Source organism: Acanthopagrus latus, chromosome 17 (genome assembly GCF_904848185.1).
Source record: "Acanthopagrus latus isolate v.2019 chromosome 17, fAcaLat1.1, whole genome shotgun sequence".
Classification (NCBI taxonomy): Eukaryota; Metazoa; Chordata; class Actinopteri; order Spariformes; family Sparidae; genus Acanthopagrus; species Acanthopagrus latus.
The window spans coordinates 29217851-29241779 of NC_051055.1; the positions used below are offsets into that span (position 1 = coordinate 29217851).

At 43.6% G+C, this 23929-nt stretch overlaps 1 protein-coding gene across 2 annotated transcripts in view; it reads left to right on the plus strand.

Annotated features, from left to right (window-relative positions):
- Window positions 1-23929, plus strand: part of si:ch211-113g11.6 (uncharacterized protein LOC559008 homolog) — a 48900-nt gene continuing 24971 nt past the window's right edge. Inside the window, exons 1-8 of one of the 2 annotated variants that reach the window (XM_037074017.1) lie at window positions 9-138; window positions 237-328; window positions 10325-10464; window positions 13059-13121; window positions 18719-18814; window positions 19055-19160; window positions 22510-22617; window positions 22961-23100. In XM_037074017.1, coding sequence (XP_036929912.1) covers window positions 250-328; window positions 10325-10464; window positions 13059-13121; window positions 18719-18814; window positions 19055-19160; window positions 22510-22617; window positions 22961-23100 — 732 coding nt within the window. In that variant the 5' untranslated portion in view covers window positions 9-138; window positions 237-249. Of the gene's footprint in view, window positions 329-10324; window positions 10465-13058; window positions 13122-18718; window positions 18815-19054; window positions 19161-22509; window positions 22618-22960; window positions 23101-23929 lie in introns of both variants that reach the window. The other variant, XM_037074016.1, reaches the window with a different exon arrangement.

A 23929-nucleotide genomic window follows, 5' to 3' on the forward strand; every position in this document is an offset into this window, starting at 1 on the left:
TTGTTTCCGAGGTGGAGCCTGATACCCCGACTTCTCCAAACTGAACCGCCGGCGGAGCAGACGGACGAGACAGGACCGGGACCAGCAGCAAGCCGGTGGCACAGATCTGGCACGTAGCAGATCAGGGGAGGAACCGCTGTGTGTGTTTTTGGTTTTTTTTTAAGGGACGCTTCTTAGGAAAGAAGAGGTGGATTTTGTGGACGGTTTGATAATTTTGTTTTTCACACACACGGCAGAGCTCCAAGAAAGATGAATTCGGTCATCCTGCTGTCGCTCCTCGCCACGGTGATCGCCGGAAAGTCACCTCGGCTGAAATTTGTCGTGCACGGTAGGAAGCGCTCTTTTTGTGTGTTTTTCTCCCCCCGCCCCGGGTGGTTTGTCAAGTCATTCGGCCAATTATTTGTTTTTCTCATCCGTGTTATGTGTGATGGAATAGATGGAGTGATGGAGTGGAGAGTAAAGTGTTGGAGCTGATGGAGCCAGTTATTCTCCAGCGCTTCTTATCACTCACCAGTGTTCTCGTCAAATATGAGACAATAAAGCATCATCGAGGCTTCTACCTCTGGATTAATCTCTTAAAACACCCCCCCCCCCCCACACACACACACACACACCCCACAGTTGTAAATTACGCGCTCAGGCCCCGCACACATGTCCCCTCAGACTACAGCAGGATGAGCATCTACTGGAATTACACGGTGTGATCTCAATGTTAACAAGAGCTCTGGTGCAGAAAATCAACAGAGTGTTTTTCTTTGCGTTAAATTCTCAGATTGGCTCGTTTTGGCACCAAAAATGGCACATTTGGATAATTTGGATCAGATTTGTGCAACTTGTGGCTTTTTTTTCTTCCTGTTTTGTCTTCTAGAGTATTTTTTCATGTATCTGCTCTTAAAAAAAAACCACGTAAATAAATAAATACACCACTGCTGGCTGATTGTCAGTGTTGGGGGGTTCTAATTGACGACCGCCCGTGCACATCCTCACCCCGAGGCGCATGGAGCGGAACTGAACCCTCCCAGAAGCGCTCCAAAAACAGCCTCTGCTCTGCCTTGTGGTGTGTGTGTGTGTGTGTGTGTGTGTGTGTGTGTGTGTGTGTGTGTGTGTGTGTGTGTGTGTGTGTGTGTGTGTGTGAGGCGGGAGGAACATGGCGCCAATTCGCTCCTAAACGCACCGTGAGGCTGTAGCCTTTAAACATCCAGCCTGCCACCGCCGCGAAGCATTACCGTGAAATATGACTCTTGCGGGGGGTTTGTCACTGGAGCTCCCCGCGTCCTTGCGGAGCTGCAATGCGGGACAAGGCTGCTGCTGCTCCACACTGCAGCAGCAGCAGCAGCAGAGAGGAGAGGAGAGGAGTCCGGCTCCTGGGTTGCTGTTGGAGCAGCAGCCGCCATAAAATACAGAGGTTACACGTCCAAACGCACAGACATGAGAGGGGAGGAAGGGAGGAAGGGAGGAAGGGAGGATGGGAGGATGGGAGGGGGACGGCGATGAATGGAAAATTCCGAGCCGGCTCCCTAGTTATCTATTCCACTCACGCGTTTTTACACCTCACACGGTCCTCTAATGTATTCAGCAATCAGTGGAGATGGGGGCTGTGTGTCAAGTTATCTGTATCTGTATCCCTCCCCCCTCCTCCCCTCTCCTCCCCCCTCCTCCCCTCCCCTCCCCTCCTCTCCCCTCCCCTTCCGCGGATGAGCAGAGTACAAAACGCACAAGATGACGGCCCGGACGTGCATGTCATATCAATCAAATCCGTTGTTATGCAATTTGCAGGGTGAGCCTTTAAATGCCTGTCGTATGACACACACACACACACACACACACACACACACACACACACACACACACACACACATGCACGGACACAGTGTGCAGGTAACAAACTGTCAGAGATGATCCGTCAGCGGCTCGGTCGGAGCGGGATGTGTTCCAGCACCACGGACAGCGCCGAAGGTCCTCAGACGGTGAAATGTCCTCGCTTTAGCGGGCTGCAGCCAAATGGGGACATTTGGCAGGTTCAGGCGCCTTCAAGGAACCGTTTGACTGTTGTTTTAGGACCCTGGTGACAAAAAAAGTGCTTTATATCAGGGGGTTAAGGGAGGACACAGATACTGTAGGGGCTGTAAGTGCACACAGATGTAATAAATTCTGCCTTCATGAAGGTCACACAGTGTGTGCACTTGTTACACCCTCTTGAAATCTCATCTGCAGTGGTATTTATCGACCTAGATTGTTCTGGTCTGAGTTGGTGAACATCAGCCTTCACATTCAACTCCAAACCTCACGGTGGACAGTTTCATGTAGGAGCTATTTTCTCTCTACTGAACTACACCTGAAAACCCAAATCACCGTGCAGATGTAGGTGTGAATCTACTCACGGACGGATGCAAACATTAATAGTGTCCTTCTCCTAAAACCCCCAGGAAGAGCTCCAGGCTTCCATGCCAACTTTAGCAGTGGCCAAACTGTGTAATTATATAGTCATGTGACATACTGCTGCCCCAAAATGAGTTTTCCCATAGGATACAATTCTTAGAGCCAAACTGACTTGTTTATCTGTCATAAATTGATCCAGTCCATCCAATAAAATGATGAAAAAAGAGCCGCAAGATTAAATTAAATTATTTTATCCCCATCCAAGTTAGCAGGCGCTAAACCAGATGCTAGCCGACTCGACTGATGGAGCGCTGTATGAGCCACGACTCGTTCTGCATTGACAGCTCACAACAGGGTCTGCGGATAATCTTGAGCAACCGGGTCTTGATTTCTGGAAAGACACACTGCTGTTGAGTTTTTCAAATTCAAATGTTTTTGGCAGTTTGAGCACCGAAGTGTCGTCTAGCTCCATTTCATTGGAGAGAAGGCTCACACACTGATCTAGATGGATTAATAGCACCACAGGTCAGAAGAACAATGTGCAGTTTTGAATTTGGGGCAAACTCTGACTCAGGATTTATTGCAGTAGTTTTAGCCAGGTGTGCTTCACCTGGACAGCTGAGTGCAGGCCCACATAGGGTTGTTCTGATACCGATATATAGTAATGGCTCTGATACAGCCTTCAATACTGGATTGGATCATATTTACCAATCTGACACCAAGTAATTTTAAGCTAGTGGAGCATGGCGTGTTTAGATCATCCTGGAGTCTGAACCGAGCCAAAAGTACCTCAGCGTTAAGTTGATTTGTCAGAGCTGTTTCTCTGAAACCTGCTGGCTGATTCTGATAGAAACAAAGTGACAGGGAGACTGAACCCAAACTGAAAGCTGCAGGCCAGTTAGAAAAAAAAGAGAAAAAAGAGGCTGAGCTGAAAGGCGCTTAAAAACCTCAGCAGTACCACAGGGAAGTGCAGATAATTCTGTGAGAGATCACAATCAACTGTGTTCACTATACACAGATCTTTGGGGCAATTATAAAACGAACAATAGTCACTTATGATTCAATTTGTACACAAGTGTGTGAAAAGATTGTGTATAAATTTTGGTCAAAATGGGAATTTGTTGTGCCTCTGCTCACTTGTAAAGAGCTGCACTGGGAATAGGATTTGGCTCGGGTAGCAGAGAGCGAGAGAAAAACGAAAGTCTGGCCTACTTTACTGTACGTTATGTGTACACACATCCTTTTCACACCTCCCTTTGGATGTCTGTTGAGAGTGACGAGCATATCAAACAGTAGAGTGAGAGGCAAAGCCGGACGAACACAAAACGACAGAAAATATAAATCAGACAATAGATGAAGGACATCGAGGCTAATCTGACGTCTGCAGCAGCATCCGGAACATCGTGGTCAAAGTTCAGCCATCGTTTGTGTCAACCTTTCCTCTCAGCTGAGGGCCGGAACGCCTCGATTCAAAAACCCTATTGAACCACGCGGCCAATAGATTTTCTTGTCAGTTTCATAATGGAAGACCTCGAGGTCCCACATCCACAAAACGACTGTGCACCGAATGATTCTATGTAAATGAACCGGCAGCCGTTACGGGATCTGCTGGTGCTCAACAGAGAAGCCTCAAAAGCTTCTCGATGTGAAAACATGTTTGACTTTGCCTTCGCTGTATTTTTTTTAATTCAATATCTTGAATGCTTTATTCACGTGCAAATGCAAATGCAAAAAAAAAAAACATCTGTGCTTTGTGCATTTGCTCTTACTGCAATTTTGGAATTTGTTTCTTTAAAACTGACTAATTCAAGGATTAGCTGCACCTCGGGGGGGTGAGGGGAACCCTGCAGCCCTCCAGTTTAATGAGGCCCTTCTTTGGAAAACAAGCTAAAAAAAAACAAGGCTGTTTTTCTTGGTTTCTGAAAAGCTGACCTTTTTGAAAATTCAAGGATTTCACTCGACATCAGCAACTGAAGGTCTGGGGAGAAGGGAAAAAGAAACACATGCTCACACATAGAGAGAGAGAGAGAAAGATGTTAGGAAGTCAAATTCAAATTATCCGAAGGTTACGTTTCAGTTGTACGTGTGTGAACCTTTAGAAATAGTGCAGAATGAATGTACACTCTCTTCCTCCTGTCTGCTTTTGGTAGTGTAAGGGGTTGGAAGTTATACTTTAGAGGTGCAGGTTTAGGTTTGTCTGATATTGCTGTGTGGGTGTTGTTACAAGGCCTCGTTTGAATCTATAAAGAAGCAACATGTTCTGGCTCCCAACTCGTCGAATGCGACCGCTTGGTCTCAGTGGACTCAAGCTTCAAACTGTAACAATAAGTAGCATTTCTTCTGGTTAGATCTAAAAAAAAAAAAAAAGCTCGAGCCTTGTGCACAATCAGGACACAAACCACGATGTCTGTGGTGAGAGTCCAGTATATGACCCATCCAACCACTCCAGTTCCCCCTTTCTCTGATTTTTTACTATACTGTGAGAGGGTCAACTACAGTGTCAAACTTTGAAGTGTAGTGTCAGTGAGCGGGCTGCTGTATTTGATGCATTGGGAGTAAGAATGTGCTGGAAAAAGCAACAAAAACCCCATATTTTGTACAAATGTGATGGTTCAGTTGCAATGATGGTCCTGGAGTTTGCTGCTGTCTGGGAAGCATCACGAGACACCATCACATGCAGGCAGTAAATTCTACTTATGTGATGAAAACCAACTCGGGCATCATCCAGCCCAGCTCCAGTTTGGGTCGCGTATCCATGAACATTAATTACGACGTTCCAGGAACAACACCAGCGCAGCGATATCAGCTGGTGTGTTGCATTCACCACAAACTGTACTCGCATTTTATTGTGTTTGTGCTTTGAGGCATGACAAACCGCTTGATTGCATTTTCTTCTTCATAAAACATTTGCAAAAAAAAAAAAAATTCTGCATTGTTTACATTCATGTTTACTTCCAACAGCAGCAGACTTCTCCTCACCGTCCACTGCAGGCTTCCTGTTAATCAGTGGAATAGATTGAATCCATTTGTGGGAGTTTGTATCACGTCACCGTTGAGCTTGTTTGGGGGGCGTGTGTGTCATCGTGAGTGAGCACAAGAACTAATTAGATGGGGACTCACCCACGAAATCGCTCAAGTGCCAAAAATCCTTGAACATGAACTGACCTCTGTTCCACTGTATGACGCCGTCAACAGAAATAGCATAATAGTGCAATTAGGATTTAAAGTGGTAAGTTGAGGAGAAATTAAATAACTGGCCGTCAGCTCCATGGTAACGTTTGCTTCACGAGGCAACCAACTCGGCTGTCTGTCAAACATACGAAATCAAATTAAAAAGGGATGAAATGTATTTTGACATCTTTAGAAAGACGTTAGATTGGCTGCCATTTTAGGGTGATTAGTGTCAGTCAAAGCATAAAAAAGAAATTAGATTTAACCTCGTTCTGCTCAATTTGAGTCCATGTAGAGCTTTGTCAACTTTTGATGGGGGATTGTACGATAGTGAAGTTACTTTTATATAAGATCTTGACATAAGTAGCTGCTGGTTGGGCAGTAAACGATATAATACTATTTTCTATTCAGCGATGGATTTTGACCTTCTTCTTCTTTGAGCTTCCTGTAGGTCTGTCTAACAGAAGATTAACCTTTTCTCTGTTGTTGCAGCCAGACAGGATTAGAAGAGGCACACTTTGAAGGCTATGAAACTCTGCTTGTTAACTTCTAAAGGAAATATTTATGCCAGTCTGTCGGTTTGCGTTCTCAGCTAAAAGGGGTGTTCCTCTCGAGATCGTCAGACGGGGAAATTAACATATATTTTCCAACACAAGCCATCAGCTCAGCCACATTGGCCTTTTCCTTGTGCCTTCCTCCCGTGCTTGTGAAGTACAGGCTTCATCAATTAGACTCCCGCCAATCACAGAGGCCACAGTTTCCATAGAAACTTAGTTGGTTGGCTAGCAACCTGTAACAGTGATCACCAGCACTTCATCCTGGCTTTGCTGTCAGACTGGATGTCTTTTTTTATTTCAGGGATGAGAAGAAAATATTATTTCAGGGATGAGAAGAAAATCATTACAAATGCCATGAAACCATGACCGTGTAATCTCCTGTTGTCATTATTAATATATCCGTTTATATTGAAACATCAGCAGCAAAATGCATCATCAGTTTGGAATTAAATCGGATTTTATTTCCTACTAAAGATGTGTTTTTGTCGAAAACGAGAGAGAAAATAAGTCAACCAGTTATTTTCTTCTTTTATTCCTCTTTGTAAATGTCCTGGTCCTATTTATAATATTTTCTGCCACTTAGATTTTATGCAGAACTCTTTTTTTTTCATCATCTTTTGTCAGAGGCCTAAATAGGTAGCTGGTTGGTTGGTTTGATACAAAGCTTTTAAGCTCTTCAGAGTGTAATACTCTGAAATATCTGTTGACCAAATAAATGGAAAAAAAAAGTGCTTGTGGTGCAGATACCGAGCAGAATAAAAGACTAGCTGGCGTACAGAACTCACAGAACATCTTCCACATGCCGTATTCGGTCACGTCTGTAACAGGTGGTGACTTGAAAGGTCAATTTATTAATCACGATAATGATTTCGCTGGCTGACTCAGGCACTGGAGGTTGTGAGGGGTGGCAGAAGATGGAGGCTGGGTGGAAAGAGCTGGTTCTCAGCTATGGTCAGGCAGGGTGACAGCGCTGGCAAGTGAACACAAGAAGGCTTTCTAAATGCATAAAGCCAAGAGATACTGAGAGTGATCAAGTACCACTGGAGCTGGAGACAATAATCCGGCACCATGCAGAGGGAAGGTCTGGGTTTAAGTGCAGGTGCTGATTAAACTCAATGTGCTGCAGGTGTGTGGACCAGAACAGCTCCGACCAGAAACAAAGCCACGGCCAGCCTCACCAAGCAGCTCTGAAACCTCACAGACCGCAAAAACAGGACACCATGAAGTCCAAATAAAAATAAAAAAACATCAAATTTCATATATATAACTCAATTTGGGAAACAGGAAAGTCCTTTTTATAAGGGCAAATAATGGAAGAAACCTCAGGAAGAGCCGTCAAACTGAGGATACAAATCACAATGACAGCATTTCTGACAGACTTAGGTGATGAAACAAATGGAAAGAATGTGGATCCAGGAGGCCAATGAGCAGCCGCAGGTGTCACCATATGGGACCTGAGCCACACAAAGAAAGATAGATGGAAAGAAAGAAGATGAGAGAGGAAGAGAGACTCTCACAGCTTGGATGGTCGTGGGAACAGAAACCAAAAAAAAAAAAAACAGGGTTAGAGAAATGCAGCAGTTGTAAAAATGTTAAAGCAGAATCCTTTTGGTGGGCCAAAGAAATACAAGTACCAGGTAAATAAATGAATCAGGACTGAGACCGAGCCATTCAAAGGACATTGGAAACAGATATGAGGGGCTGAGCTGAACAAATTAAAAGCGCTAACTGGGAGTTAAAGCAGAGAAATATCTAAGTTTGGATTCAAAGGCTTTGACAGAGTCAGATGGTCTGATATCAGCAGGGGAGATTATTCCAGCGGAAACAGGCTCAATGGGAAAGAGCTGCCGCCCGCTGACTTCTTTGTAACTCCGGGGACAGCAGGAACTCTGTATTCTGAGAGCGTAATGCACAAAATGGGATACAGGTTTAATTAGGCCAGGCAGCACCTCAAAGTCTGACCTGACATTAATAGAGCCAATGAGGTGCAGCTAAGATTAGTGTAATATGTTCAGATTGTCTGGTTTTAGTTTAGAGTCAGGCTGCAGCACTCTGAGCAGCTTCTCACACCAGCAGGAGGCTGACTGGACAACAAATGCATGACAGAACTCAAGTCTGGAGGCGTGAATTCAGATCTGTGCTTTGCATTTTAACCATGTTGCATAAGCAGAAAAAGCGACATTAGCGTTCATCTTTATTTGAGCATCAGACATGACACGACACTTACATGAAGTAATCTCTGTGTGAGTGTCTCTGGCTGTTGTCATTTGTTCAGTCGTGTCACTTTTAATATAAAGTTGACATGTCTGAGATGTCTTTGTAATGATGAACGCAAGTAGGCCTGATTATCAAACTTAACATTACATTAAATCATCATTATTCAACATGTTCTCACTCCCAGACATGTCAAATACAGCAGCTCTGTCAGTGGTCTTCATCTTCAAACAATGGCGCTTTAACTCTTTAGTGTTAGTTTTGAATATGAAGGGCTTTGCACTCCAGTAAGCAATGATATGTATTTATGTATGCAATCCTTAAAGATTGCATACATACATTCAGAATAAAGCAAATAGTTCACATGTGACATATCCTGACATTTGGACTGTTAATACTTTGGTTAGGTTCCAGAAAATATCGTGTTTTGGGTTAAAATTGCTCCGTCTTCTTGTGTAACTTACTTCCCCTAAATTACGTGACTTAAGTGACTTCCCTTGTTTGAATCCCGGCTCCCCCTAGCTGCATGTCGAAGTGTCCTTGAGCAAGACACTGAACCCCAAATTGCTCCCGATGAGCAGTTGGCACCTTGCATGGCGGCCTCCGCCATCAGTGTATGAATGTGTGTATGTGAATGGGTGAATCTGAAGTGTTGTAAAGGGCTTTGAGTGGTCAGTAGACTGGAAAAGCACAATTTTACCATCACCACAGTTCACAAACAGTTCACATATTGTGACGTATTATCTTCTGACACTTACTGACATAATGAAAGAGTCAATGGTCCAACTTGGTTAGGTTTAGGTTTCAGAAGTAGGTTAGCTTTAGGAAAAGATCATAATTTGGCGCCATATACGTACTCTTGGTCACAAACGGAAAACCCTGGTCTGAAGGGGGAAACGTCCAGTGTGCGGCTCATACAAGCGTTCCTGTTATTTCTTCACCGTGCTGATTAAAAAAAACAGGGTCAGTGATTCTTGGAAGTTCGACAGTCACTTGATGAATATGTGATTCCTCAAACTGGTGTCAATCAACATCTCAGTTTTATTAGATTTTAGGAGATGGCAGTAATGTGATATCGACTTTTTCCCGCAGCAGTCTTAAATAGCAGCGGTGATCTTAATCTATTTTTAAACACAGTTGCAGTGTAGTTTAGCGTGAGCATCATTGGATGGGTGAATCACAAATACCAAAATGACGTTTGAGCCTTCTGGAGGTGTCCGGAGTGTAATTCAACCGAGCGTCTGTGATGGTATTTGCCCACATGATTATTTCCGTGATATTCATGCTTCCACCAGTGCCCTTTATCTCTAATACCCACTTCTGCACAGGCTCCCTGTTTAATCTAAAACCACAAAGGCCAGAGACGTCAGATCGAATGTTTTGGTAAATCAAACCCGCTCGTTGCGAGGAGTCCTCGAGCTGGCTCTTATATCGACAGCAGATTAAATGTAGATTAAAATCCAGAGGTTTGGCTTTTTGCCATCAGGGCTTCTAGACTCAGAATTGACCTGCCTGAGGAGCTTAGGGCAGCTGAATCTGGATCGTCTTTTTAAATGACTTTCCTGAAACTCAATTTTGCTTCCATGCATCGACCTGTTGTTATTGTGTTTGACCTCTAACATATGGATTTTTTATTACAGCACCTTGTAACTTTGATTGCTTTTGAACTCTGATTTGTAAAAAAATACTCTACTGTATATATTCTTCCTTCTTCTCACTCTCAGGTAATTACTTAACAGTCAACATAATTAGTCAGAGCACTGTTCTGCTAGTTAAACGTGAAATGGTTTTCTGGTTTTTCTGTCTTGTTTCCAGAAGAAATTTAATTGACTTCGGTTCATTAACATTCATTAAAATTGTATTACCTCGGGCCACGTTTTCATTGCACCAACAAAAAAACATACATTTTAACAATTAAATCACAAATCACAATTAACAATGCAATCTACCGAGGCTCTCGACCGCCAGCTCGTCTCACTAATATGTTCTGTTATGATCCACAGAGCCCTCCAGGTTCCACTTCAACAAACCTGAGAACTACATCAGCATGTACCACCAGGAGGGGAGCGACACGCTGTATGTGGGCGGCCAGGCGATGGTCTACGTGCTGATGTTCACTAACAGAGGTGTCCGCGAGTGGCAGGTACACTTTACCATTAGTTGATTTAGCTAATGTGCCCGCAGATGCTCTAAAGGGATGTTTTGTTTTTTTTCCCCTGTTGGGGGTTTAATCTCTCACTGTCAGGCTGTTGTTACGGGGAAGCTGCTCTCCTGTTGTGTACAGAGGAGTTACGAAAGAGCGCCAAGCTTTTAACTCCAAGTCCACAACTGATCACTGCTCGGATATGTTGTCTGCACACGTTAACATGAAATCAGGGACCTGAAGGTTGAAGAGACACACTTGTAACCAGAGTCTAAGAAGAACATCATCTCATGAGGAACACCTACAAATGTTTGCTGTTAATTTGTGAGGTGTTTTTGAACTTTGGAGAGAGCTCCTGTAGCTGTTTCCCTCTCCTGTCCAGTCTTTATGCTAAGCTAAAGTAGCCTGCTCCTGATTTCAGCTATAAGCTAAACACATAGACATGACATCATTTTGATTTTTAAATCAAACTCACCCCCTTTTCCTCCTGACATCCTGTGATTAACAAGAGCACAATAAGTAGATTTAGTTCGCCTGATTCAAATGAGTATTTTCTTTTTAAAGTTACAATTACACAAAAAACAAACATTTTATTTTGAAAAGATTTAGTTTATTCCACCCCGACACTGTCTGCCAGTCTCTTCCGGACAACAACAAACACAGCTGGCCTCCTCCTGCGAGGGCAACGCTGCGAGCCAGAGAAGGCATCCAGAGAGATGAGACGGCTGGTCCAGCTCAGCAGCTGAGGGTCGAGGAAGTCGGGTTGTGCATACATTAATGAAGCTACACCTATCTCTCCCCGTGTGGAAAGGAAACATAATTGACTCAGCTAATAATGTCAACATAGGCTCCAGATTACACAGTGTGTGGGCTGCAGTGTCAGCACCGACTCGCCTGACAAATTGAAGAGACTGTAAGCTCGATGTTTTCATCCAAATATGACTATGCCCTATTTTCCAGAATGATTGCAGGCTTAGTGTTGGGTTTCCCCACCGTGGAGACAAAAAGACAGGTGGGAAAAAAAAAAACCAAACAGAGAATGGTGATGTGTTTGGCACGGAGAGACTATTTTGATGTTTGATGGCGTGTTTTTCTTACTCACACAGTTAAGTGGCGTCTTGTCAGGTTGAGTCATTCCCACTGCAGACGCAGGAGCATAAGGCCTTATTCAGGCGTTATGGGGATTGGCTGCAGTGTTGTGTGGCTGTGTGTCACTTCATGGTCCTTTTGTCAGATGTAATGTGGCGAACTTTAACCCCGATGCCAATTCAGAAGATTGTGGTACTAAAATGCATCTCAAATCAGTTTTGCCAACCACCACTGAACAACCAAAGATGAACAGCTGTGTTGCTTTACCTGTAGCATGCGGATTGATTGTCCATTTCAACAGATTAAAAAACGAATACTTAAACAACCCAGATGCAATATTACAGTACACTAGACCAAATTGTGAGTGATTATAAGCAAAACATAATGTTGAATGCAAAGAAATGTCCATTGTTGTCACCCTGTAGCATTTAGCAACGCTACTAGCACGCCTACGACTGACCCGTCCAACTGAGGATGAGAGGATTTGTGATTTAGCGCTCCGGTTCTAAAGCGATTGTCTGCCTCAACAGATGAAAAAGGCCAAATCGAGTGAATAAGCATGAGACAAAACATTATACTCCTTTACACTGGCCAAACTACACGACTGGCTGCAGTCACATGACATCGGTTTGAGTTTCTCCAAAAGTCTGCTTCTGTTGCAGCCTAGTCACACTTTGCTCATTCAAATGAGCTGCATCACATGAATCTGTCTGAATGTGCTTGAACAGAGGAACAAAAAGAGGAGCAAAGTGTCCTGATTCTTGTTGGTATAGAAGTGTTACATGGTCCTCCAGATGGAGGTTGTTCTCAAGGTAATCTTTAGGTCGAGGGTTTGGGTGTTGCAAAATGGCATAGTGATAATACCCTCATTGCCACAACACACCACAGCTGACGACGGCATATTGCAAACTTCCTGTTACGACTGTTTACACAGGCGGCATCAGTGACACATGTACTACGGCTCTGAACATCATCGGCCACTCACAAGGAAATAGTAGGCGCATTTTTTCTTAAACATCGCAATGGGAGATATTTATTGATAAAAGCGTCAGCACACTCAGTACACTCAGTTATCTACGGTGAAAAGGAGAAACAATGCTTGTTTGATCGAAGGACATGACACAGCAGCATTCTCATGAGGATGAATTCAGTCTGCTTGTCTTTATAACGCTCTTTCTATTGCTCGGTCCACCTACGTGTAACTAGGTGCAACAACTTCATGGCCATACTTGTTCAGGTTGACTAAAGGAATTCTGAGAAATGTAATGTATAGGAGACAGGTTGAGGATGCACGGGCACAGAAGACGGGAGACGGCCCATTTCATGAGAAAATGAGTCCTCGGGTGCAGTGAGCATCACAGGATGGTTTTAGCTAACAAAGCGGATGTTTGCTGTGTGGATTGTGTTTCAGCAGCAGCAGCAGCAGCAGCAGGGTCACTGTTTTCATGCTCAAACAGGGGAGAGTGTAAGAAATTGGCACAAACTAACATTTCTTCCTCCTACAGATCCCGGCGGCGTCCGATCAGACTGCGATTGACACCTGCAAGGCGAAGGATGCACCACTGGAGGTAGAGGTTCATCCTCACTGACTGCATCTTCATCAGTGTGTCATCATCGACATCATCCTGCCTCTCATCGCCGTCATCGTCTTTATCTTCATCACCATCATCTTCACTCGCGCTGCAGTAGATTTGATTCTGTTATTCGAATTAGGTTAACACGAACGATTAAGGGAGGAAGGCGGAGGGCAAAATAACACGTTCAGATTTGCATAAAGGCACATAAATGCTAATTTATACAGATGAGATAAAATTACACAGGAGACAGATTCACCTCAAAACAAATAAACCAAATGCTGCACAGATGAGTGAGCTGTTGACAAGTGCAGCCCCTAATTCCACGAGATTCCATCGAGAGACGACTGAGGGAATACTGCCAGTTGAATATGAAATTCGAACTGAAATGAGTCTGAGAATGTGGAAAAGCTTCCACCGTTCATTACGAACGCTCCGAGGCAAATGAATAATCTTACACAGCGCAGGATCCAGCGCTGCCTAATGTGCTGCTTGTCACACAAAACAAAGAAGTCCTAATGACAAAGAAGGGCGAGAAAAGGATGTGCTTTAAATACCAAGACCATTTTTATCATTTTTTTTTTTGTTTTTTTTTCTCAACATGAATGAATAATTCCCACATCCATTTTGACACAGTTTTATAATTACAGGAGATTAACCAGATCGTTGGGGCTAATTTTCCATTTTTACTCAGGGTCAGATTCTGCATTTACTCGATAGCCAAAGTGGAAATCATTCTCACCTCTCTACTTAGCCGATAGCGACATAGATTTTGTCAGCTCACGTCTGCAAGAGATCATTTCTGGATAATATGTACTGAGCCAAATGTGGAGAAAATCAGCAGTGGGTTGTAGCTGGGGGGTGATTTCGCCGTAGCTGACTGGCCAGAGTCGATATAACGGGACACGCTTCTGGCCCAGAGAGACTTTCTTCTGAGAATATCTCTATCCATTTTCTCTGAACATCACAGCCCAAACAAGACGACTCTTTGTGTGGTCAGAATTTGAGCAATTTGGTGAAAACAGCATGTTGAAAATCTTGGATTATTATTTTTATGTCAATGATTTTTGAGAAGCCAGTAGAAGTCTGTCATGCTGATGTTCTGCAGCCACTATTCTGAAACTGTTGGACAAGTACCACCAGTGGTACGCAAAGAAATCCCACAGATAATTGTTGAAAACACTTAATAAAATCAAAATATTATTACTGCTTCAGGTTCATGCATGTTACGTCATCCACGATGACAAGAGTTACGAATCAGACAGACTGTAGACGTAAGAAGGGTTGAAAAATACTACAAACATGACTCCAAATGCCAAACTGTATTTTCAGTTGATTGTAATAATGGTCTTTTATTTGTTAAAGTGGTTCATGATGTATAAAGTTGTAAATGGCTGTTCTACAGGCTCAAAAGCTGCACGTTTGAGGAAGATTTCAGCATCATGTGCCTGCTGAGCAACTCGTATTGGCGTGAGCTGGACATCATCTTAGAGAACAGTCACCAGTTCTCTTTAAAAGAAATTATAGGGTGTGAGGGGCTAACATTAATACCTCATGATGACTTGTCTTGAAATATTTTAGCTGAAGCTTCAGTCGATGGTGGCTTGTGTCCGAGTGCTGACAGCAGAGAAGATACAGACAGCCGCTCACAGCTCTCCTGTCTCCAGGCCAGCAGCGTCTGCCAGGCCGATGTAACGCAGTCGGGTTTAACAAACGAGTGTTCTTCCTGTTTCAGCACATGTAATGTGACGTGTAATAAGCTTGCCGCAGGAGTCGGTGTTACACGGTGTTCGAGCATACACTGATTACAATTCTTGCCCACCACCTCTGCTTTTCTTTTTTTTTTTATTTCAATACTTATGTGGATGATGCTGCACGCTGCAATTAGACTGAAAGTGTCTGTTCTGCGCGGCAGCAGCAGAGCAGCAGCAGTCAGAGTTCGCTAGTGACGGTGAGGAGAGTAAGGAGAGCTGACAACATGATGATGCCAGAGGATTTGTCGTCATAAGGAAAAGGGAGAAAAGTGCCGAATTTATTCCTATTATATTTCAGATTTAAACCCGACGCTGACAGGTAACCTGACGAGGGGAAATGAGTGTGTCGCCTGCAGCTCTTCATCAAGCTGCTCACCGCGGCTTCTCCTTGATCCATATTTCACACTAATCCCCTGTCAACAAACTCTCAAAAAAATGACCATTTCCTTTTGTTTTTGTAGATCGACGTTTGATGAATTATCACCGTGAGCGCTACACTAACTGATGGACACATTGATCACCCTTACTGTGGCTATACTTCATAATAAAATTAAAGTTTAATGAGAAGGTGCAGCACTGGGAAATGATTGGTTTGCATTAGCAGTAACTTGATACAGAGCTTCATAGTCGGTGAGTGCCTTTTCTTGTAAATCGTGTGGTGTAATAAGATACAGTAGTGTTGTGACAGGTTAACTAACTGGCAGGAACATTTCCTCATCGTATCAGCTCTGCTCTGTCCTGGCAGCCTGTCAGTTTGGGTCTATTATAGCAACCATTAGCGTGTTGTCATCAGGAAAAGGCCGCTTTTGCAATTGAGCTGGCTTCGATTTTTTTTTTCCATTTCAGTGTCGTCCAATCTCCAGAGTCATGACACAAAACATAGAGGGCACTGTTTTCTTGCACACACTCGAGGAAAAGCCTCCAGAGAGTCAGGATGTGAAAGATGGTGTAAAATGAGAACATCCTGATCTTCCCCAATGAAGCTAATGATGCCAGGATGTTTCACTCGAGGCAACAACTTTTTCGGTCCTTCAGCGATAGACAGCCTCACGGTTTGTAGAAAACTTTACCCCATGTGTGAGATGGAGGCCGGAGGTTATCAGTAGTCAGTAATTTAACAGACAGACCGTACTTCCAACTATCTCTAAGTCCACAATGTTCAGCTGCAGTTTGTTCAGAACACACACAGCCTCCGAAAAAGCTGAGCCCAGAGAGCAAATACACCAACATCAAACACGGTTCATGTTGAGCGTAACAAGAGCAAACTCAATATTAATTCACGTTAATATTATTCCACTAAATCATCACCCTAAATGTCTAATCATCGTCTGTCACAACGGGGCGACCGGGTGGAGCTTAGCTCAACCTGAGCTGGAGAAGTTTGCTGAAAAAGGGCCACTTAGCTCGCTGTCTGTTCAAGAATCGCTCAACTTTATAGAATGTAGTATGAATAATAAATCAAACAGCAGGATGCTTTTAAGACAACAGCTGTTCGCCCTGCTCTGAACCCTGTCACCAGATAATAACACTGGATACTGGGGGATCCTCAAAACCTGTTCAATTATGTAGCTGCTTTTTTGCCCATGCCAACTTTTTGAAAAATCCTGCTTTGTGCTTTATTGGCCAGGAGTTTCACAGAATAACTAAGCAGGTGATTAGTCAACTATCAAAATCACAAGTCTACACTGTGCATTTTTTTGCATATTAATCATTCAACTGAGATCCAATCCAATGATAATGCACCATAGTGGGCTATTCAGAGCGTCAGATGACCTAATGACACAAGGTGAACACTGATTTAACAACAACTATCATTTTCTGCATCATGCCACATTAAATAAACAGAATTTAAAGGTTTCTAGACGAGCAAAGACTTCTAATATTTGTGGGAGAAAGCAGTCGTGTTGCTGCAGTCAGTGGCGGGGGTTTGGTCCAATCAGACTCATTTATAAACCAGAGCCAATCCATGAGTCTGTTATTTCTAACCTACCCCTGCGTGATACAATTCACTACTGACTCCTTTTTGGGATTGTGAATGCCTCAATATTGGCGACTATGACATGGTTGCAGTTATGAAACAAACAGTTGGTTGAGGTTAAGACAACAGATTCTCCCAACTCATCAAATTCGACAGCTTGGTCAGTGACTTCACGCGATGATTTTTCACCTAACCTCCTTAACCTAATCACCTTTTGCACATAAATGGCTCTGCGGTCAAGCGAGCAACAATCTGTAATATGCAACAACCAATTAGACTTTAAAATGAAGCTTGGAAACAGTTCAAGTGAAATATCCTGACTTTCAGGCTGTAACGTTGTAAAGCACTTGTGATTTGCTTTGGTTCCGGCACAAAAACTACTCAGTTCGGTTCAGGCACAAAATATACTTGGTTAGTTTGATGAATAGATCATATTTTGGGTTAAAATAAAAATGTTCCATCACATCATTTGCATAACTTAAGCTGCGTAGCTCATGTCAGGGCAATGTGAAGTCCAGAAGTCCGGTGTATGACCCGTCCAGTCACAGGAGGGATGGTTCAAGACACGATGCCAGAGGAGCATCTACACAGTCAGAGTCAGAGGCGTAGGGCCGCTGACCAGACTGCTGTATATGATACGCTGGCAGCCAGAACAGGCTGCATGAGACGTGAACTCTAATCGCCTACAACAAAGTCTGCAGTGCTCCATGCCTGCACACCATCCTCGCCTCCACCCCCGCTACATAAAGGGCAACACTCCTGCCTGCACTGGCACTGAACATTGGCTTTGCACATAAATGATGAGGTGAGGAATCACTGAATATGGATATAATCCGTGGGGATGCTGGGTTTGTACTGCACGAAGCCTTGTGTATCAGTAGTGTTGAGATTAACTACACAACTCATGATGCATCTGATGAAAAAATTAAGCGACTGAACGCGATAGTAGCTTGACGTTGACATCAGCCGTCACTAACCCTGCCCCGTGTAAACTTAACTCTAATGTTCAAACCCTCCAAGATCTTTAGTGTTCGACTTTTTCTCTCGATAACAGAAGTACAGTAAAGTAAAAACCTACAAACTTGCATAGGCTTACACACAAATTACCCAGCCTACCCAACTGCCTACCCATCCACCTACACATCCACCTACACACACTTACACAAGCTCTGGCCCTGTTTGTTGGACTTGGCGATGTTCTTCCTCTGGCTCCAATTTTATCTAAACCTTATTTCCATCAGAATTTGCAGATTTGATTGTTTTTGTACTAAAAAAAAAAAAAAAAAAAAAAAATCACGATCACAATCACTCATGACTCGACATGAGCAGAATTTACTCCTTCGGGGGAGTGTTCGGTATTCAGTTTCACCCTCCACCCAGTAATGTCCTGGAGATAGCGGTCCATTTTCCTGTACTTAATAAATAACTGATGCATATGGAGTTTTGCAGTGCTGTACTGCAGGGCTAAGCCTCGTGTGTGCTGTCTGCCAAAAAAATGTTCAGAGTGTGGATCGCCTCCAATTTTCCTTAAATTGCTCTCTCTGAGCAATCCGCTCTTTCTCCTCCTAATCTGCTTTGTGTTCTACTCTTGCTTTGATTTTTCATCCCTCCATTCCACCTTCCTCCCCTCTCCCGTTTGTTTGTCTGTCCGTCCCCTGGTCTCTCTCTCTCTCTCTCTTTGTGTTGTCTCTGCCTCTCTAATCACTTTTTCACACACTCTCCACGGTTTCTCCCCTCTCGCCTCTCTCTGTCTGTCTGCATCTTTAATCCCAATCTGTGTATTTTTCTCCCTCTTGCCTCAGCCTCATTTTCTGCCTTTTGTCCCCTTTTCTCTTTTTACCGTCTCTTTCTTCTCACAGCTGGAATGTGATAATTTCATCACCGTCATTCAGAAAGTAAATGATACGATCATAGTATGCGGGACAAACGCTGGGAGCCCCAGGTGCTGGATGCTGGTAAGAGTTTCTTCAGACATCACTTGAAATGCTTTTACATACCGATGCAGCTGCTCCTTGAGTCGAAAACACTCTTAAGATCGATTGTAATTAGCTTTTTATTTATTAACTCACTTACTTTTTCATCGCCTGGCCAGAAGTTATTTATTCTTACTGAGGATGTCTTCACTCAGAGCTGAATGTGGAGTGGAGACTTTCTGAAATGTGTGTGGGTTTAAACCGTCCTCCCTCCCCCGGCAGGTGAATGACACTGTGCTGACCGACGTCCAGGGCAACGGGCAGATAGCGTCGGCCTCTGACATCTCGCCAGCCTACCCTTCCCAGAGGTCCATCAGCATTCCTGCAGGTAACAAATGCAGGAAGAAAGTTATGGATCTAAGCTGCATACGGGAGTTCACGATTCACTGGAAGGAAAAAGAAGAAAACCTTAAAAATTGCCATGAAACATTTTTCACAAAGGGGATTTTTGTGGGTGCTAGTGAAGCTGATAAACCCAGATAATAGGCAACTAGAGGGAGATAACAGCTGCACTTTGTTAAGATAATTGGGCCCTGTGTGGGCTGAAGTGAAGAATTGGTAATTTAAAGCTTATTTGATTGGATGATTTTCCAGATGGGTGTTCCCATTTGGATTAAGTTCCCCCTGTGTTCTTAAACCTTTTGCACACTGGACAAAAAAAGCCCACAAACATCTGGTATTGGTCTTCAGTGGGAGAGGGTGCAATCAGCAGAGGTCTAATATTAATCACCTCCAGCTCAGATCGACTGTGATGAAAACACGACGGGCGTCACATGTTAATTTTCACCCCCCCCCCCCCCTCCCCCTTTTTCCGGTGCAATGCTATGACGTGCGTTAACTTTCCAGACATTTGCATGTAAATACTTTCAAGCAGAGCTCAGACATCATTCGGTCGATGTTTGGTTTGAAAGAGAGACTGAGGTAAAAGATATTAAAAAAGTGGACCTTGGCCTCCAGGCTGCTGTCTACTGTTCCCTGATTTCAAACTCAATGAAACATCTAACTTGATACAAAAGAAAGAAATAAAAACCAGGGAGAGAAACTTGTCTTCTGGTGTTGCCTGTTTAAAAAAAACCTGCACATATGAACATATTTTGATCTATATAGCGACATATATTGATCACAATTGGCTGAAAGACAGTAGAATATTATTTGTGCATAAAATAAGTAATGGCATTGGACAAAACAATAGTTTATGCATGTTAAAGTTCATCACAAGGATTATTCCCATGTCAGGATCTCATGGTGGCATAAATCTGGCCACCAAACCGAAGTTCTCAAAGTAATCACAAATCATTAGTTCACTGAGGCGGAATGGTTTTTCCTGATTGAAGTCTAAATGAGTTCCATTTTCGTGAGATTGAGTGCCACCGTCCTTAAAGTCTCAACCTTCTCCTCGCCCAAGGTGTCGCTTCTTCGTGTAACTTGTTTTGGAGCAAAGCCATCGTTCCAGCTCCTTTATATTAACTCTACTCATTTGAGTCGGGAGCAGCCGAGCAGACACTCGTGAGCTCCCAGGAGCAATCTGTCTCTTATTATCACTCTCTATTCATAACATGCAAATGAACAGGAGACGCGTTCGTGTAAAGTGCCTGACAGTATTTCAAAGAGCCTCGACAAGATCGATGTGTAACTACGTTTTAATAGAACAGGTAGTAGTACTTGGCGGAGACATACGTATTCTACCTTAAACGAGATCTAATATGTTGCGTACTATTAGTCAAAGTAACCCCTCCATGCTAATTGGAGAAGATCTGCAATTCAAAACACAGCACAGCGAGGCTTCTTTTCTCCTGTGTAATTCTTTAATGAGGTAACTTCAGGAAATTATTTCTGAGTTACAACTAAAAGTTCCTCAGCTTTGAAATCCATTAAAAAAAAATAGATCTTCATGTAAGTGAAGGTTGTTGAATGAGTTGATGTAAGTGACCAGACAGCTGAATTAAACTTCTCCTCTATAAGTGTTAGCGACGTTCTCTACCTACAATAAATAATCACTTATGGAATAATTCCCCTTAGTTTGTTGCTGTCAACCCCCCCAAAAAAGGAACAAAAGAGAAAATTAATGAAGAGCGACAACCGAACCACCATCGCTCAATGATCGTCACAGATCTGTAATGAGTTTATTCCTGTTGCCCCAGCACATCATATACTGTATGTAATTTCGTAGCATCACCGGGGGATCGCACCACCCTGAGTGCCAAACACACAAGAGCCAGCCATCTGCCATTCTGCACATTCACATGGGGGGAAAAAAGAAAGAAAGAAAGAAAGAAATCACGATGAAACTGAGCTGTTGTACATGAACAGCTCCAGACAGAATTCAGGCAGAAGTTTCCACCGAGTCTTTGATGCTAAAGAGATAAGAAGAGGGCTGCGTGGAGGTTACTAACAGGCAACTTGTTCTCGGGATGAAACGTAGTAAAATCAAAACACTTTTGGGTACCACTTTTTCGTCCACAGATAACCAGAATACACTTTGAAGTCTTCGTACTTTTGGCAGGCAGGCAGATCCTTTTAAACCTGGTCTTCCATATGTATGTATATATGCCCTGCAGGTTTTGTTTACTTCCATTGCTTCCCCAGAGTGGAGGTATATATCTGTGTGAGGAAACTCAATATCTGGCCACACTTCAGCATCCAGAGACTGCTGACTGTCTGGTGCAGCGTACCCGTCATTGTTGTTGCCAGTAGCAATCTTTTCAAGGGTTTCATTGTTTTCCTCCCAGCATCACAGCTCTCTCTGCGTATTCAAAGCAGCCACAGTCGGTTCATTTTACCACACAGCGACGGCGGCGAGAAAAGGCGGTCGCACATGAAGACGTGACAAATATGAGCGCCAGTGTTTTTGTGAAGACACAGGTCTGCTAATGGAGTGTTTCTTTTTTAAATCCACCTCTGTTAGACTGAATAAAAGGCTATTGTTTGGGGGTGTAATTGATCAATTTCACGAGGTCACCACGTCGGACTTCAGTGCCTGGCATCCCTCCACGGGGAATGGAGCTTCTTGATTGTGTGAATATTGAGGAGCGCAGGGTCACATTAACTAAACAGGGACGTTTCAAATTCGAAGCGACCCTGCAGCAGTCGCCTGCAGCAGACGCTCGCAGCGCATTAACGATTAAGGACGGACAACTCGTCTGTTTGTTGAAACATCTAACGCAGATGGATTGTTTGTAGAGACTCTCAGAAATTAGCGAGAGGTTAGTTAGCACAGCGAGAAGCTCCTCGAGATGGGGGATCGATTGCCGAAGCAACAAGCCGTCTCTTCGCTTGAGTTGAGCAGCATTCTAATAACGATCTGTCCTAATTAAGGCGTCACTAGCACGATTTCAAACGCTTCCCCTCTGCATCGCTATGGAGACAGCGCTCTTAAGTGAACACGGTGATTGCTGGCCGCTCATCAGAGCAGACAGTAAGCCTGCCTCCATGTCTTCCATGCTGTGCCTCTCTTTATTCTCTGTCCCTCCTGGGCCTCCTTTTTTTGTGTCTTCGCTCTCCTTCTCTGTGTTTAATGTTCTCTGTATCTTCCTCTCCTTCCTCACTCCCCCTTCTGTGTCACTCCAATCTCTCTGAACCTTGCACCTCCTCGTTTTCTGTTTTTTTTTGTTTGTTTCTTTTTACCCACTCCTCACTATCTCCTCTCTCTGTCTTTTTTTTTTCCCTCGCTGTCTCAGATGGGAGTCTGTATTCTGCTATGTCGTCGGTGACGGGTCACGCCGGCTCGATCCGGCGAACGTTCGGCTCCCAGAAACTCCTGAAGACGGAGAACATTTGGCTGCTGAGTGAGTAGGAGGAGGGGAGTCATGCAGAAACCGTAAAGGTTTACTGATGAATATGGAGCTGGTGGGTGGTACTTTCTCTAGATCACCCACCATCGTTCCCAAGGGAAAAATAACACGTAGGTGTGTTTACTGCCATTATGTTTATGGTTTGGGTCACCTTATTTACAGCATTAAAATGCAAATCGGAAACACTGAGATCAGCCATTTACAGGCATGTGGAGTCTCATAATGCTCCATTTCTTACACTCAGTTTAATGTTAGCAGCGTGTCCTCTAAAGAGGTGATCTACTCATGAAATGAGAGCGCACTAGAAGACAGTTTGTTGACCCTCAAATGTCTCCAGATCCACAGTTTGCGGGTGCAGCCATAATCCCATCCTCAATAAAGTTCAAGGAGGAGATCTACTTCTTCTTCAGCGAGTTCAACAAGACAGCCCGAGTGGACGAGGAGCCGTACCGGGCCCGCATCGGCCGAATCTGCACGGTAAGGAACCCACTGTTATGTGACCAAACCCGGGTGTTCTTCCCACCCTTGCAACCTCTGGACACATTGATTGTCTCTTCACAATGCAGATGTATCCAAATATTGGTTTATGTTTGGTTTTCTCATTTTAATTGAGTGGATTACAGAAGGGTTACCAAGTTGTTTTTTGTTATATTTATAAAAACATCCCAATATTAATGAATACATTTAAATGCCCTGGTAATAAAAAGTTAAAGATCTGTTGCCTCTGGCTGTCTCGGGCCTGAATAAACCCATCTACTACATACGCATATGAATGAGTGCACACGCTGCCTGCACACTAAGTGCTCATGACCAGAATCGTCTATCATCAAATATCAGATATGTCGCTAAAGTTAGTGACTCAGTTGCACCAGAATGGAAGAGAACGTGCAGCCAAAGTTTCTCAATGCCAACATACTAACAACAGTAGCCATGTCTGTTGTTTACATACATAATAATGTTAGGAGTGTTCTCATATGTGACTGTTTGACAGGGTTAGAGAATGACAATGATGTGCTGCCCATAAGACTGTTGTTCAGCAGCTAACACAGTTAGCACAAAGCACACCGCCACAGCAGTTAGCAGAAACTTCCTGGCCCGGTTGCGTTTTTGGGACTGAGGTAGATTCATGACGGCTACTGTGCTTTTTTTTTAAAGTGAATGTGGCATTTAACAGAGCTGTTTATTCACGTATTTATTAGCCTAAAAAAGGTAAAGAGAACTTGCTGCTAACACATCTCCCAGCTAGCGAACGAGGGGCGTGTGTTTTGTAAGAAAAGCCTGAAGGGAGCGAGTGGGATTTTAGTTT